At 39.8% G+C, this 12,699-nt stretch overlaps 1 protein-coding gene across 2 annotated transcripts in view; it reads left to right on the top strand.

Moving 5' to 3' along the window:
* Positions 1-12,699, top strand: part of txndc16 (thioredoxin domain containing 16) — a 106,595-nt gene that overhangs the window by 88,944 nt on the left and 4,952 nt on the right. For both annotated transcript variants that reach the window (XM_072268911.1, XM_072268921.1), the window contains exons 17-19: positions 3,746-3,884; positions 4,840-5,006; positions 9,979-10,169. In XM_072268911.1, coding sequence (XP_072125012.1) covers positions 3,746-3,884; positions 4,840-5,006; positions 9,979-10,169 — 497 coding nt within the window. The remainder of the gene's footprint in view (positions 1-3,745; positions 3,885-4,839; positions 5,007-9,978; positions 10,170-12,699) is intronic.

The following is a 12,699-nucleotide window of genomic DNA, read 5'->3' on the forward strand; positions in this document are numbered from 1 at the left end:
TGGGGATTGCTTAAACGAACTTGGCAGGGGAAGGGAACCGGAGTGATGGGGATGAGGATGGGTCAGTTGGTATATGCACTGTGTAGTGAGACTATGAGAAAGGACCAGCAAAATTGCAGTTAGTGTGATGAGTTTGAAGTGTAACATGGGGACAAAATTGAAAAAGGTGATGAATACAGCACTGACAGTGTTTTTATTTGAATGCTTGCAGTATATGGAACAATGTAGGCAATATTGGCAGGCATGATGTGGGCATCACTGAATCATGGCTGACATAAAATCATAATTGGGGAGCATAACATCCGAGGATACAGATAGTATTGAAAGGATAGGAAAGTAGGCGGTGGAGGGATGGTTGGCTCTGGTGATGTATAAATGAGGTAACATAGGTTCGGAAGATATAGAATCCTTGTGGTAGAGTTAAGAAACCGCAGGTACAACAGCCAGGATGTGAAACACAAATTACAATGGGAGGTAGAAAAGGGATATAAAAATTGCAATGCTACAATAGTCATGGAGGATTTCAATATGCAGGTAGATTGGGAAAATCAGGTTGGTGCTGGATCCCAGGAGAAGGAATTTGCAGAATGCCTCTGAAATGGCCTTTTAGAGCACCTTGTGATTGAACCCACTATGGGAAAGGCAGTTCTGGATTGGTTGTTGCGTAATGTACCAGATTTGATTAGGGAGCTTAAGATAAAGGAACCCTTAGGAGGCAGTGATCGTATTATGATAGAATTTTCCCTGTTTGAGAGGGAGAAGCTAAAGTCCGAAGTATCAGTGTTACAGTGGAGTAAAGTGAGTTACATAAGCATGAGAGAGGAGCTGGCCAAAATTGATTGGAAGGGAACACTAGCAGATATGATGGCAGAACAGCAATGGCTGGAGTTTCTGGGGGCAATTTGGAATGCACAGGATAGAAACATCCCGAAGATGAAAAAGCATTCTAAAGGGAGAATTAAGGCAACTGTGTCTAACTAGGGAAGTCAGAGACAGCATAAAAGGAAATGAAAGGGCATATAATATAGCAAAAAAAAGTGGAAAATTACCAAATTGGGAATCCTTTAAAAACCAACAGAAGGGAACTAAAAAGAAATAAAGAGAGAAAAGATGAAATATGAAGATAAGCTAGCCAATAATACAAACGACGATATCAAAAGTTCTTTCAGATATATAAAATGTAAAGGAGAGATGGGATTGGATATTGGACCACTGGAAAATGACGCTGGAGAGGTAGTAATGGGGGACAAACAGATGGTGAATGAACTTCATCAGTCTTCACTGTGGAAGACACAGTATGCCAGAAATTTGAGAGTGTTGGGTCAGAGGTCAGCTTAATTACTATTGCAGAGGAGAAGGTACTTGGAAAGCTGAAAGGTCTGAAGGTAGAAAAGTCACCTGGATCAGATGGGCTACATCCTAGACTTCTAAAAGAGATAGCTGAAGAGACTGTGGAGGCATTAGTAATGATCTTTCAAGAATCACTGGCTTCTGGAATGGTTTTGGAGGACTGGAAAATCGCAAATGTCACACCACTCTTTAAGAAGGCAGATGAAAGGAAATTATAGATCAGTTAGCCTGACTTCAGAGGTTGGGAAGTTGTTGGAGTTCATTATTAAGGATCAAGTTCCCGGGTACTTGGAGGCGCATGATAAAATAGGCCAAAATCAGTATGGTTTCCTTAAGTGGAAATCTTGCCAAATCATATAAATCTGTTGGAATTCTTTGAAGAAATAACAGCCAAGATAGACAAAGGAGAGTCAGTGGATGTTGTTTGCTTAGATTTTAAGAAGGCCTTTGACAAGTTGCTGCACTTGAAGCTGCTTTACAAGGTGAGAGCCTTTGGTATTACGGGAAAGCTACTAGCGTGGAGAGAAGATTGACTGATAGGCAGGAGGTGAAGAGTCGGAATAAAGGGGCCTATTTTGGTTGGCTGCTAGTGACAAGTGGTGTTCTGCAGGGATTGGTGTAGGGACCACTTCTTTTCACATTATATGTCAGTGATTTCGATGATGGAATTGTAGCTTTATGGCCAAATTTGCAGATGATAAAGGATAGGTGGAGGGTCTGGTAGTGCTGAGGAATTAGGGAGTCTGCAGAAATACTGAGAGGGACTGGGAGAATGGGCAAAGGAATGGCAGATGGAATATAGTGTAGGACAGTGTATGGTCACGCACTTTGGTAGATGGAATAAAGGTGTAAATTATTTTCTATAGAGGGAGAAAATTAAAAAAAATCAGAGGTGCAAAGGGACTCAGAGGCCTTTATGCAGGGTTACTTAAATGTTATCTTGCAGGTTGGGTTGGCAGTGTGGAAGGCAAATGCAGTCTTAGCTTTCATTTTGAGAAGACTAGAACATAAGAGCAAGGATGTGATGCTGAGGCATTATAAGGCATTGTCAGACCATACTTAGAATACGGTGAGGGGTTTTGGGCCCCTTATTTAAGAAAATATGTGCCACCATTGGAGATTGTGTGCAGAGAAGCTTCGCAAGAATAATTCCGGTAATTAAAGGGTTAACATCAGTGGGTTTTCTTTTGATGGCCCTGGGCCTGTAATCACTGGAGTTTAGAAGAATGAGTGGGGAACCTCACTGAAACCTAGTTAGGATGGATGTGGAGAGGATGTTTCCTACCGTGGGCGAGTCTAGGACGAGAAGGCACAGCCTCGGAGTAGAAGGATGTCCATTTTGAACAGAAGTGAGAAGGAACTTCTTCAGCCAGAGGATGGTGAATCTGTGGAATTCATTGCCACGGGTGGCTGTGGAGGCCAAGTCATTGAGTATATTTAAAGGAGAAGTTGATAGGTTCTTGGTTAGTCGGGGTGTCAAAAGTTATGAGGAGAAGACAGGAGAATGGGGTTGAGAGGGATAATATATCAGCAATGATGAAATGGTGGAGCAGACTTGTTGGACCAAGTGGCCTTATTCTGTTCCAATGTCTTATGATCTTATGGTCTTATTTTAGTACTTTGTGTATGTTGTTCTCTGTAATCTCTGGTTTTAATTTTACTGTGCTGCAAGGTCCTGGGAAGCAGTAACAGTGAATTGGACAATATCAAAATATATTTGGAATTGTTTCTCTGCTGGTATTTACAGTTGGCGGAGAAAGGGAAAGCAACTCTGGCAGGATGTGGTCAGTGAACTTTCAGCAGAGATGAAGGGTGGAGTTTATGGCTTTGTGTTTTGTTTGCATCACAATGGAATTCAATTTAGCTCCTAGCTCTTGCTGTAGTAAACTGAGTTGCATTTGCTCCCTGGCTCAGCCAGTCATTGCCTTGGCAAAATGTGCTACAATTTTTCATTAAGCTGCAAATAGAGGTTTTTTTTATATAGCCTGCAGTTAGTAAAATCAGCATTTTAAAAACAACATGCAAGGTTATAAAGTTTTACTGTATTATCTGTCTTGAAGTTATGACCAATATTTGCCTATAGAATATGGCATATTTCACAAAGAATGATTTTAAATTCTGTTCAAAATGTCATGTATATATTTTTGTTCTTTAGCTTTACAGTTAATTGTGTATGAATGATTTTGATTAAAACATTCTCAAAAATGAAATGATGTATAAAAATATGTACAACATATTGTATAAAGAAAGGGACATTGATGACATCCTCTGGGGTGCTGGAGGGGGTGGGGGGGAGGAACACTGTTTTATGTTAATTCAGAAATAGAAGTTACTTATGTTCAATAAACGGTACTTTATTTTGATTCTTGATTTTAATTGCTGGATTTTCATCAAGCTCCCAGAGGTTTGGTGTGGTCCCACCAGCTCTTGTGTTTGCGAAGCATGAGAAGTCTCACATAGAAGGAGTTCAGCTTGAGAAATTTCACGCTAAAGAGATTGTATCTGCAATCAAAAGTTCAATGTTGGAAAGATTTGTAGGTATTTTTACTCCCAAATGTTAACGTCTAAACAGATTATATTCAGTTGTTTTCTCTGTGCACCACATATAACACATTTCTATATTTTCATTAAGTGCTATGATTTTTACTTAGGACTTGTATTATGATTTAGCTTTATCCTTAAAATTGTTTGGTTCAGTTGGTCAATTCCCAATTTTGCAGCAAGAATAAACTGTATTTATGTAATACTTTTTCACATCCTCAGGATACCCCATAATGTATTACAAGTGCTGAGTTGTGCTGTCATTCTTATGCAGGTAAAGACATAATCGAGGCAGTATACAATAAGGTCCCACATCAACAAATGAGTAAATTATCTGATAAAAATTTGTGGTGATAGTGTCTCATTGAGCAATCTTTGCAAAGAGACAAACAGAACATCCGCCTTTTCAGAAATACTGCATAGGACTTTTTCCTTTATATCTACTTGGTCAGAAAGAGACTCAATTAAAAATATTTCAAAATATATCAAACAATTTTTATTGCTCATTATAATTTGTCATTTGTGTTTCTGATTATGTACTTACATAAATATTTGTAGTGTCATTTAATAGTTAATAATTTGTTCGCACTTTGATAATGGCAGTCAGTATATGTCAACCAATAGTCCATGAAAATTTGGCTCTAGTAGCAAAATGGACTGACAAATCTACCTCTTCTAGTTAACTGCTATTGTTATATTACGTACATTGAGCAATGAGAATTGAAACAGAATCCATTGAAAGTTTAATATATTTATACCTTTCATTCGGTTTTGTATTTGTGCTCTGATATTAGCCATGTGTTTAAATGTGTAAAGCACATTTATCATTGGCACTGGGAAATCAGCTTAAAACTGAAAATTAATAATTGTATAGGTAGACTTTGTCTGTTATTAATGATTGCAAGTCTTTGCAATCGTATTATTTAACAAATTGTTTTTCAATGGTAGCCTGAGCTCACAGTGGAAAATCTCCCTACTTTCTACCGACCACTGAAACCATTACTCATTCTGTTTACTGATGATGATGACACGGTAACTGAGAAAGCCAAAGAAGAACTTGCAGAATTTACCAAATTAAGACATACGAAGAATTATACCACATGCTGGATTGATCTGTGAGTTGCAACCTCTGTCGTAGTAACCTAACTGGCTTAGGTGATTCAAAGACTTGATTCCTGTTAATTTTTATAATAAATTGGAAAAAAAAGCTGGTTCTTTAGCTACATAAGTGTTCTCCTTAGCTGTAAAATGTGTTATGTGTGTTATCAGTTAAGAATGCTGAAATTTTACCTGAAAAACTAAATTTAGTTCAATTGTGTCTAACCAGCAACAATGGGTATAAAAGAAGCAGATTTTATGTCTTTGTGTCTTGAACAAAATGCATTTTCAGATTATTTTATTCTAATGTCATCCATCCAAGCAGAGTACAGATGCAAGCAGTGATTTTTAGATCCTTTTACACCAGCTTGTTCTATTCATGGAGGTTTTTCTTTCCAATACTTTCATTCTAGATTTCAGGTCATTAGGACTTAAGTTATTTGATGAATTAACACAAGATTGGAGGTGTAGTAGACAGTGAGGAAGGTTTTCAGAGCCTGCAGAGGGACTTGGACCAGCTGGAAAAATGGGCTGAAAAATGGCAGATGGAGTTTAATACTGACAAGTGTGAGGTATTGCACGTTGGAAGGACAAACCAACGTAGAACATACAGGGTTAATGGTAAGGCACTGAGGAGTGCAGTGGAACAGAGGGATCTGGGAATACAGATACAAAATTCCCGAAAAGTGTCGTCACAGGTAGTTAGGGTCGTAAAGAGAGCTTTTGGTACATTGGCCTTTATTAATCGAAGTATTGAGTATAAGAGCTGGAATGTTATGATGAGGTTGTATAAGGCATTGGTGAGGCCGAATCTGGAGTATTGTGTTCAGTTTTGGTCACCAAATTACAGGAAGGATATAAATAAGGTTGAAAGAGTGCAGAGAAGGTTTACAAGGATGTTGCCGGGACTTGAGAAACTCAGTTACAGAGAAAGGTTGAATAGGTGAGGACTTTATTCCCTGGAGCGTAGAAGAATGAGGGGAGATTTGATAGAGGTATATAAAATTATGATGGGTATAGATAGAGTGAATGCAAGCAGGCTTTTTCCACTGAGGCAAGGGGAGAAAAAAACCAGAGGACATGGGTTAAGGGTGAGGGGGGAAAAGTTTAAAGGGAACATTGGGGGGGTAGTTCCTTCACACAGAGAGTGGTGGGAGTATGGAATGAGCTGCCAGATGAGGTGGTAAATGTGGGTTCTTTTTTAACACTTAAGAATAAATTGGACAGATACATGGATGGGAGGTGTATGGAGGGATATGGTCCGTGTGCAGGTCAGTGGGACTAGGCAGAAAATGGTTCGGCACAGCCAAGAAGGGCCAAAGGGCCTGTTTCTGTGCTGTAGTTTCTATGGTTTCTATGGTTATGGTTTCTATCTTCTCAATATCCAATCATTAAATTCATTATTTATTTAATGGACAGAAAAGTAAGAACCTCCTTTTTCAGAAGTTGATGTTTTAATTCCGGGTTCATTTTGGTAGCAGTGTACATTCCTCCTCAGGCCAATGTCAATAAGGCTTTAGGTGATTTGACCAATGGGATCAACATGCACGAATAGTGCAACCTAACGCCTTCAGCATTGTTTTAGGAGATTTTAGCCAGGCCAGTCTGGAAAAAAATCACTAAGCAATTACCATCAACAGATCACTTGCAATACCAGAGGAAACAACACACTGGACCATTGCTACACCACCATCAAGAATGCCTACCGTGCTATTCCACGCCCTCACTTTGGGAAGTCTGATCACCTGGCTGTACTTCTACTCCCTGAGTATAGGCAGAGACTGAAGATTACAGCACCAGTAGTGAGAACCAAGAAGATATGGACAAGGGAAGCACAGGAGTGCCTACAGGACTGCTTTGAATCGGTGGACTGGACTGTATTCAGGGATTAATCTTTGAGTCTGGATGAATATGCTGCAGTTGTTATCAACTTCATTAAAATCTGTGTGGATGAGTGTGTGCCTACAAAGACTTACTTCATATTCCCAAACCAAAAGCCATGGATGAACCAGGAGGTACGTTGTCTGCTGAAAGCCAGATCTGTGGCATTCAAGTCTGGCGATCCAGGCCTGTACCAGAAAGGCAGGTATGCTCTGCAGAGGGCTATTTCAAGGGCATAGAGACAATTTCAAATGAGGTTGTAGGTGACATCCGATGTATGACAACTCTGGCAGGGTTTGCAAGACATTACTTGTTACAAAGCGAAACCCAATAGCATGAATGGCAGCGATGCTTCACTACCAGATGAACCTCAATGCCTTCTATGCATGCTTTGAAAGGGAGGATATAACTACAGCTGTGAAGATCCCTGCTGCACCTGATGACCCTGTGACCTCTGTCTCAGAGGCCGATGTTAGACTGTCTTTAAAGGGAGTGAACCCTCGCAAGGTGGAAGGTCCTGATAGAGTAGCTGGTAAGGCTCTGAAAACCTGTGCCAACCAACTGGTGGGAGTATCCAAGGACATTTTCAACCTCTCACTGTTATGGGTGGAAGTTCCCACTTGCTTCAAAAAGGCAACAATTATACCAGTGCCTAAGAAGAATAATGTGGGCTGCCTTAACGACTATCGTCTGGTAGCACTCACAGCGACAGTGATGAAATGCTTTGAGAGGTTGGTTATGACTAGACTGAACTCCTGCCTCAGCAAGGACCTGGACCCATTGAAATTTGCCTATTGCCATAATAGGTCAACGGCAGATGCAATCTCAATGGCCCTCCATGCAGCTTTAGACCTCCTGGGCAACAAAAACACCCATGTCAGGATGCTGTTCATCGACTATAGCTCAGCGTTTAATACTATCATTCCCACAATCCTGATTGAGAAGTTGCAGAACCTGGGCCTCTGTACCTCCCTCTGCAATTGGATCCTTGGCTTCCTAACCGGAAGACCACAATCTGTGTGGATTGGTGATAACATATCCTCCTCGCCGACGATCAACACTGGTGCATCTTGGGTGTGTGCTTAGCCCACTGCTGTATACGCATGACTGTGTGGCTAGGCATAGCTCAAATACCATCTATAAATTTGCTGACGATACAACCATTGTTGGTAGAATCTCAGGTGGTGACGAGAGGGCGTACAGGAGTGAGATATGCCAACTACTGGAGTGGTGCAGCAGCAACAACCTGGCACTCAACATCAGCAAGACGAAAGAGCTGACTGTGGACTTCAGGAAGGGTAAGACGAAGGAACACATACCAATCCTCATAGAGGGATCAGTAGTGGAGAGAGTGAGCAGTTTCTGGTTCCTGGGTGTCAAGATCTCTGAGGATCTAACCTGGTCCCAACATATTGATGAAGGTATAAAGAAGGCAAGACAGCGGCTATACTTTATTAGGAGTTTGAGGAGATGTGGTATGTCAACAAATACACTCAAAAACTTATATAGATGTACTGTGGAGAGAATTCTGACAGACTGCATCACTGTCTGGTATGGGAGGGGGGGTTGCTACTGCACAGGACCGAAAGAAGCTGCAGAGGATTGTAAATCTAGTCAGCTCCTTCTTGGGTATTAGCCTACAAAGTACCCAGGACATCTTCAGGGAGCGGTGTCTCAGAAAGGCAGCTTCCATTATTAAGGACCTCCAGTACCCAGGGCATGCCCTTTTCTCACTGTTACCATCAGGTAGGAGGTACAGAAGCCTGAAGACTCACACTCAGTGACTCAGGAACAGCTTCTTGTCCTCTGCCATCTGATTCCTAAATGGACCTGCTTTTGGGACACTATCTCACTTTTATTAATATACAGTTTTTCTGTTTTTTTGCATGTTTTTTAATCTATTCAATATACATGTACTATAATTGATTTATTTATTAATGAATGAGGTGGTGAATGAGGTGTTTCACGTACTGGCCTTCATCAATCAGGGCACTGAGAAATAGGAGGTGGGAAGTTATGTTGTGGTATGTAGCACGGATTATTGTGTACTCTTTTGGTCTCCCTGTTGTTGGAAATATGCTATTAAAATACACAGAGTGCCAAGGAGTTATCAGAATGTTGCCTGGACAAGAAGAGATTACATCAACTAGGACTTTATTCTCTGGAAAGTAGGAGATTAAGGGGATGACCTCATAGAGGGGCATAGTCAGGGTGCAGGCACATAGACTTTTTCCTAGAGAGGGGATGTTAAAAACAAGAAAACATGGACTTAAAATCAGAGGCAAGACTTTTAAAAGAAACATCAGGGGCAACTTATTTGTGCAAAGGGTGGTGTGACTTTGATTGAGGTGCGGGGGCACATTAGCAACATTTAAAAGGCATCCAGGTAAATACACGGATAGGAGAGGTTTAGAGGGCTGTGGGTCAAATGTAGGCAGATGGGACTAGCTCAATGGGCAACACAGTCAGCATGGATAAGTTGAGTCAAAGGGTGTACTTCCATGCTGTATGACTCCCTGCTTTATCAGCTGAAGCGCAAGTATTCATGAAAAGAAATCTCATTGCCTGAATGTAACCCCAAAAAAAATCTATAGCGATTAGCTGTGTATCTGTTGATTTTTAAAATCTTTTATTACTGAGTTTCCATTGGGTATGAGAATTTTTTAACACAGCTGATGCATAAATTATAAATCTGACATAAGGACCATCATTGAATAGATTTAGTTACATTTTACTTACATGATAATTAAATGAGTCATTCCGATTGAAGACGTCTTACACTGGTATGGTGACAGTCTTTGCTCTGGTTGTTGTAGTGTACAACCATAAAAATGTTTCTATTTGTTAATCAAAGTTTTTAAGTAATAGATTTAGTCTGAATGTTGTGTGACCTGTTCAGTGCATCTAAAATCCAATAGATCTCATTATCACAATTGCTGTTTATTCATTAATAACAATTTAAAAATAATTTCTTCTGTGTTAAGTGCTTTCAAGTATGCAACCAGCATCATTTTTCATTAATAGCATAAATCAGATGTAACATTTTCATTGTGTTGCTGATAAGGTATTTTATCAATAATACTTTTACTATATTTTTATACCACCAAGGCGAAAGACACAAGTTGGAGAAGAGATTCTTCAAATATACTTGAACTACCTTCCACAGCTACCAGCTCTCATCTTAGTGAAGATTGGCTCTGGAAGCCATGTATTTGCATTTCCTGAAGGGCAGATTATTTCAAGGGTGAATGTGCTTCACTGGCTAAAGAAGGTGCAGGAGGGACAGGAGGAACCCAACAGTAAGTGAAATACTTATTTTCCAAGAACTAAACATTATCAGCAATGCTTAAATTTTTTTGGCATATATTGTCACCAAATCCTCAGCTCTTCTGTTTGCTCCTGTGTAGCTCTAGCAGTAAGCTGAGAGATAGCTGGATACAGGCCAGGACATACTTGTTCTGAATGTTGCCAATTCCTGCCACCTGCTTTTGGGGTTCAAGGGCTATTATACATGAAATGAGGTCACCTTCATCAGAGGGTATGTTGTCTGTGAGGGAAAGAGGGTATCAATACCTAAAGCACTCACTTCCTCAGTCACTTAGTCTACCAGGATTGATTATTAAGATATACCAGACTCCTCCAAATGGGGTCATCTTGGAAGGCTTGTTCCATTTAAAACTTTTATTGGCCAAATGGAATCATTTTCCCCAAACCTGTACCAATAGGAATTCTGGAAATTAAAATGGAAATGGGCAAAGCTTTCCCTCATTGAATGGAATTGTGACTGATCTGCAATCTAAATAAATATATTCATTTTTTAAAACCACAAAACCCCTGAAGAAGCTCTGTTTTTTAAATCCTAAATTAACTATTGACATAGCTTCGATTGGCATTCACAGAAGTGAGTTACAGATTTCTGTCACTATCTGCAAACAGAAGTGATTGCCTACTTCACATCCAAAAATCTCCAAGTATTGAAAATCTCTTTTGCCTAAAAACAAAACTTTCATCAGTTGGACTTTGCATTGGAACAATGAACCCCTTTAATTTGAATGGAGAGAAATAAATGGAAGGAATAATGGTAAGTCCAGTGTGTCCCTGCTCTATGGCAGTTTGGCGAATAGAAATTTGCCTTTAATTAATTCACCATTTACAAATGCCAATTCATGCAAGTTAATTTAAAATAAGCAATAGATCTTCTTGAAGGGTTTTGCAGTAACAATTGATATATTTATTTAGGTTGCAAATCAGACACAATTCCATTCAATGAGGAAAAATATTGCCTACTTTGATTTTAATTTCCAGAAACCCTACTCACACAATGATGGGGAAGACTGTTCCATTTGGTCAACAGAAGTTTTAAAAGTATTTTTATTTTATATGGAATTCTATTTCCTCACTTGCAGACCTTAATCAGTTTGGATTGGCAATAGTCCACAGTCTCCATCAGTGCAGGTGCACCATCGGCTGTGTACTTAACCCCTGCTCTACTCACTTTCCACTTGTGACTGTGTGGCTAAGCACAGCTCCAGTGCCAAATGTAAATGTGCTGATGACACCACCCTCATTGACAGAATCAAAGGTGGTGACGAATCTGCATATAGGAGGGAGATTGAAATTCTGACCAAGCGATGCCACAATGACCTCTCTCTCAATGTCAGCACGACCAAGGAACTGATTATTGACTTCAGGAGGAAGAGGAAACTGGACATCCATGGAACCAGCCCTCATCGGGGAATCAAGAGTGGAGAGGGTTGCAAACTTCAAATTCCATGGTGTTATCATTTCAGAGGACCTGTCCTGGGCCCAGCTCTTAAGTGCATTTATGAAGAAAACATGGCAGCGCCTCTGCTTCCTTAGAAGTTTGTGAAGATTTGGCATGACATCTAATAGTTTGACAAACTTGTATAGATATATGTGATGGAGAGTATATTGACTGGCTGCGTCACAGCCTGGTATGGAAACACCAATGGCCTTGATGGAAAATCCTACAAAAAGTAGTGAATATGGCCCAGACCATCGCAGGTAAAGTCGTCCCAACCAGTGAGCTCATCTACACTGAGCACTATTGGAGTATCCATCATCGAGGTCCCCCACCACCACCCAGGTCATGCTCTCTTCTTACTGCTGCCATAAGGAAGAAGGTACAGGAGCATCAGGACTCGCACGACCAGGTTCAGGAACAGTTATTACCCCTCAACCATCAGGCACTTGAATGGGGATCATTTCACTCAGCTCCACTTGCTCCATCACTGAACTGCTCCGACAACCAATGGACTCATCTTCAAGGACTCTTCGTCTCATGTTCTCAATATTTATTGCTTGCTCATTATTACTATTTTTAGTATTTTTTCTATTTGCACAGTTTGTTGTCTTTTGCACATTGTTTGCTTGTCTGCACTGATGAGTGCAGTCTTTCATTGACTCTCTTATGGTTCTTGGATGTACTGAGTATGCCTGCAAGAAAATGAATCTCAGGGTTGTACTGTATATAGTGACATATATGTATCTTGATAATAAATTTACTTTGAACTTTTAACTACCAATAATTGAGATACAGAATAAAAGAATTGTTTTTAAGGGAAGTTAACACAATATGTGAAGTAAACAAATCTGTCAATTTTTTCGAGGGGATGTTATGAAAAAGTCATGATATGGATGTAATACAGGGCTGCACAATATTAGATAATATATTTTCAAGTAGTTAACAGTTTACTTGATTTTATGTGTGATAGAATTTTAATTCTTAATCACTTAATAGACTTAATTTTTAATAGATTTTGAATATTTATGACTATTTCTGAAGCAACTAGGAAGGATTCAGCATTA

Source organism: Mobula birostris, chromosome 1 (assembly GCF_030028105.1).
Source record: "Mobula birostris isolate sMobBir1 chromosome 1, sMobBir1.hap1, whole genome shotgun sequence".
In the NCBI taxonomy this organism is placed as follows: Eukaryota; Metazoa; Chordata; class Chondrichthyes; order Myliobatiformes; family Myliobatidae; genus Mobula; species Mobula birostris.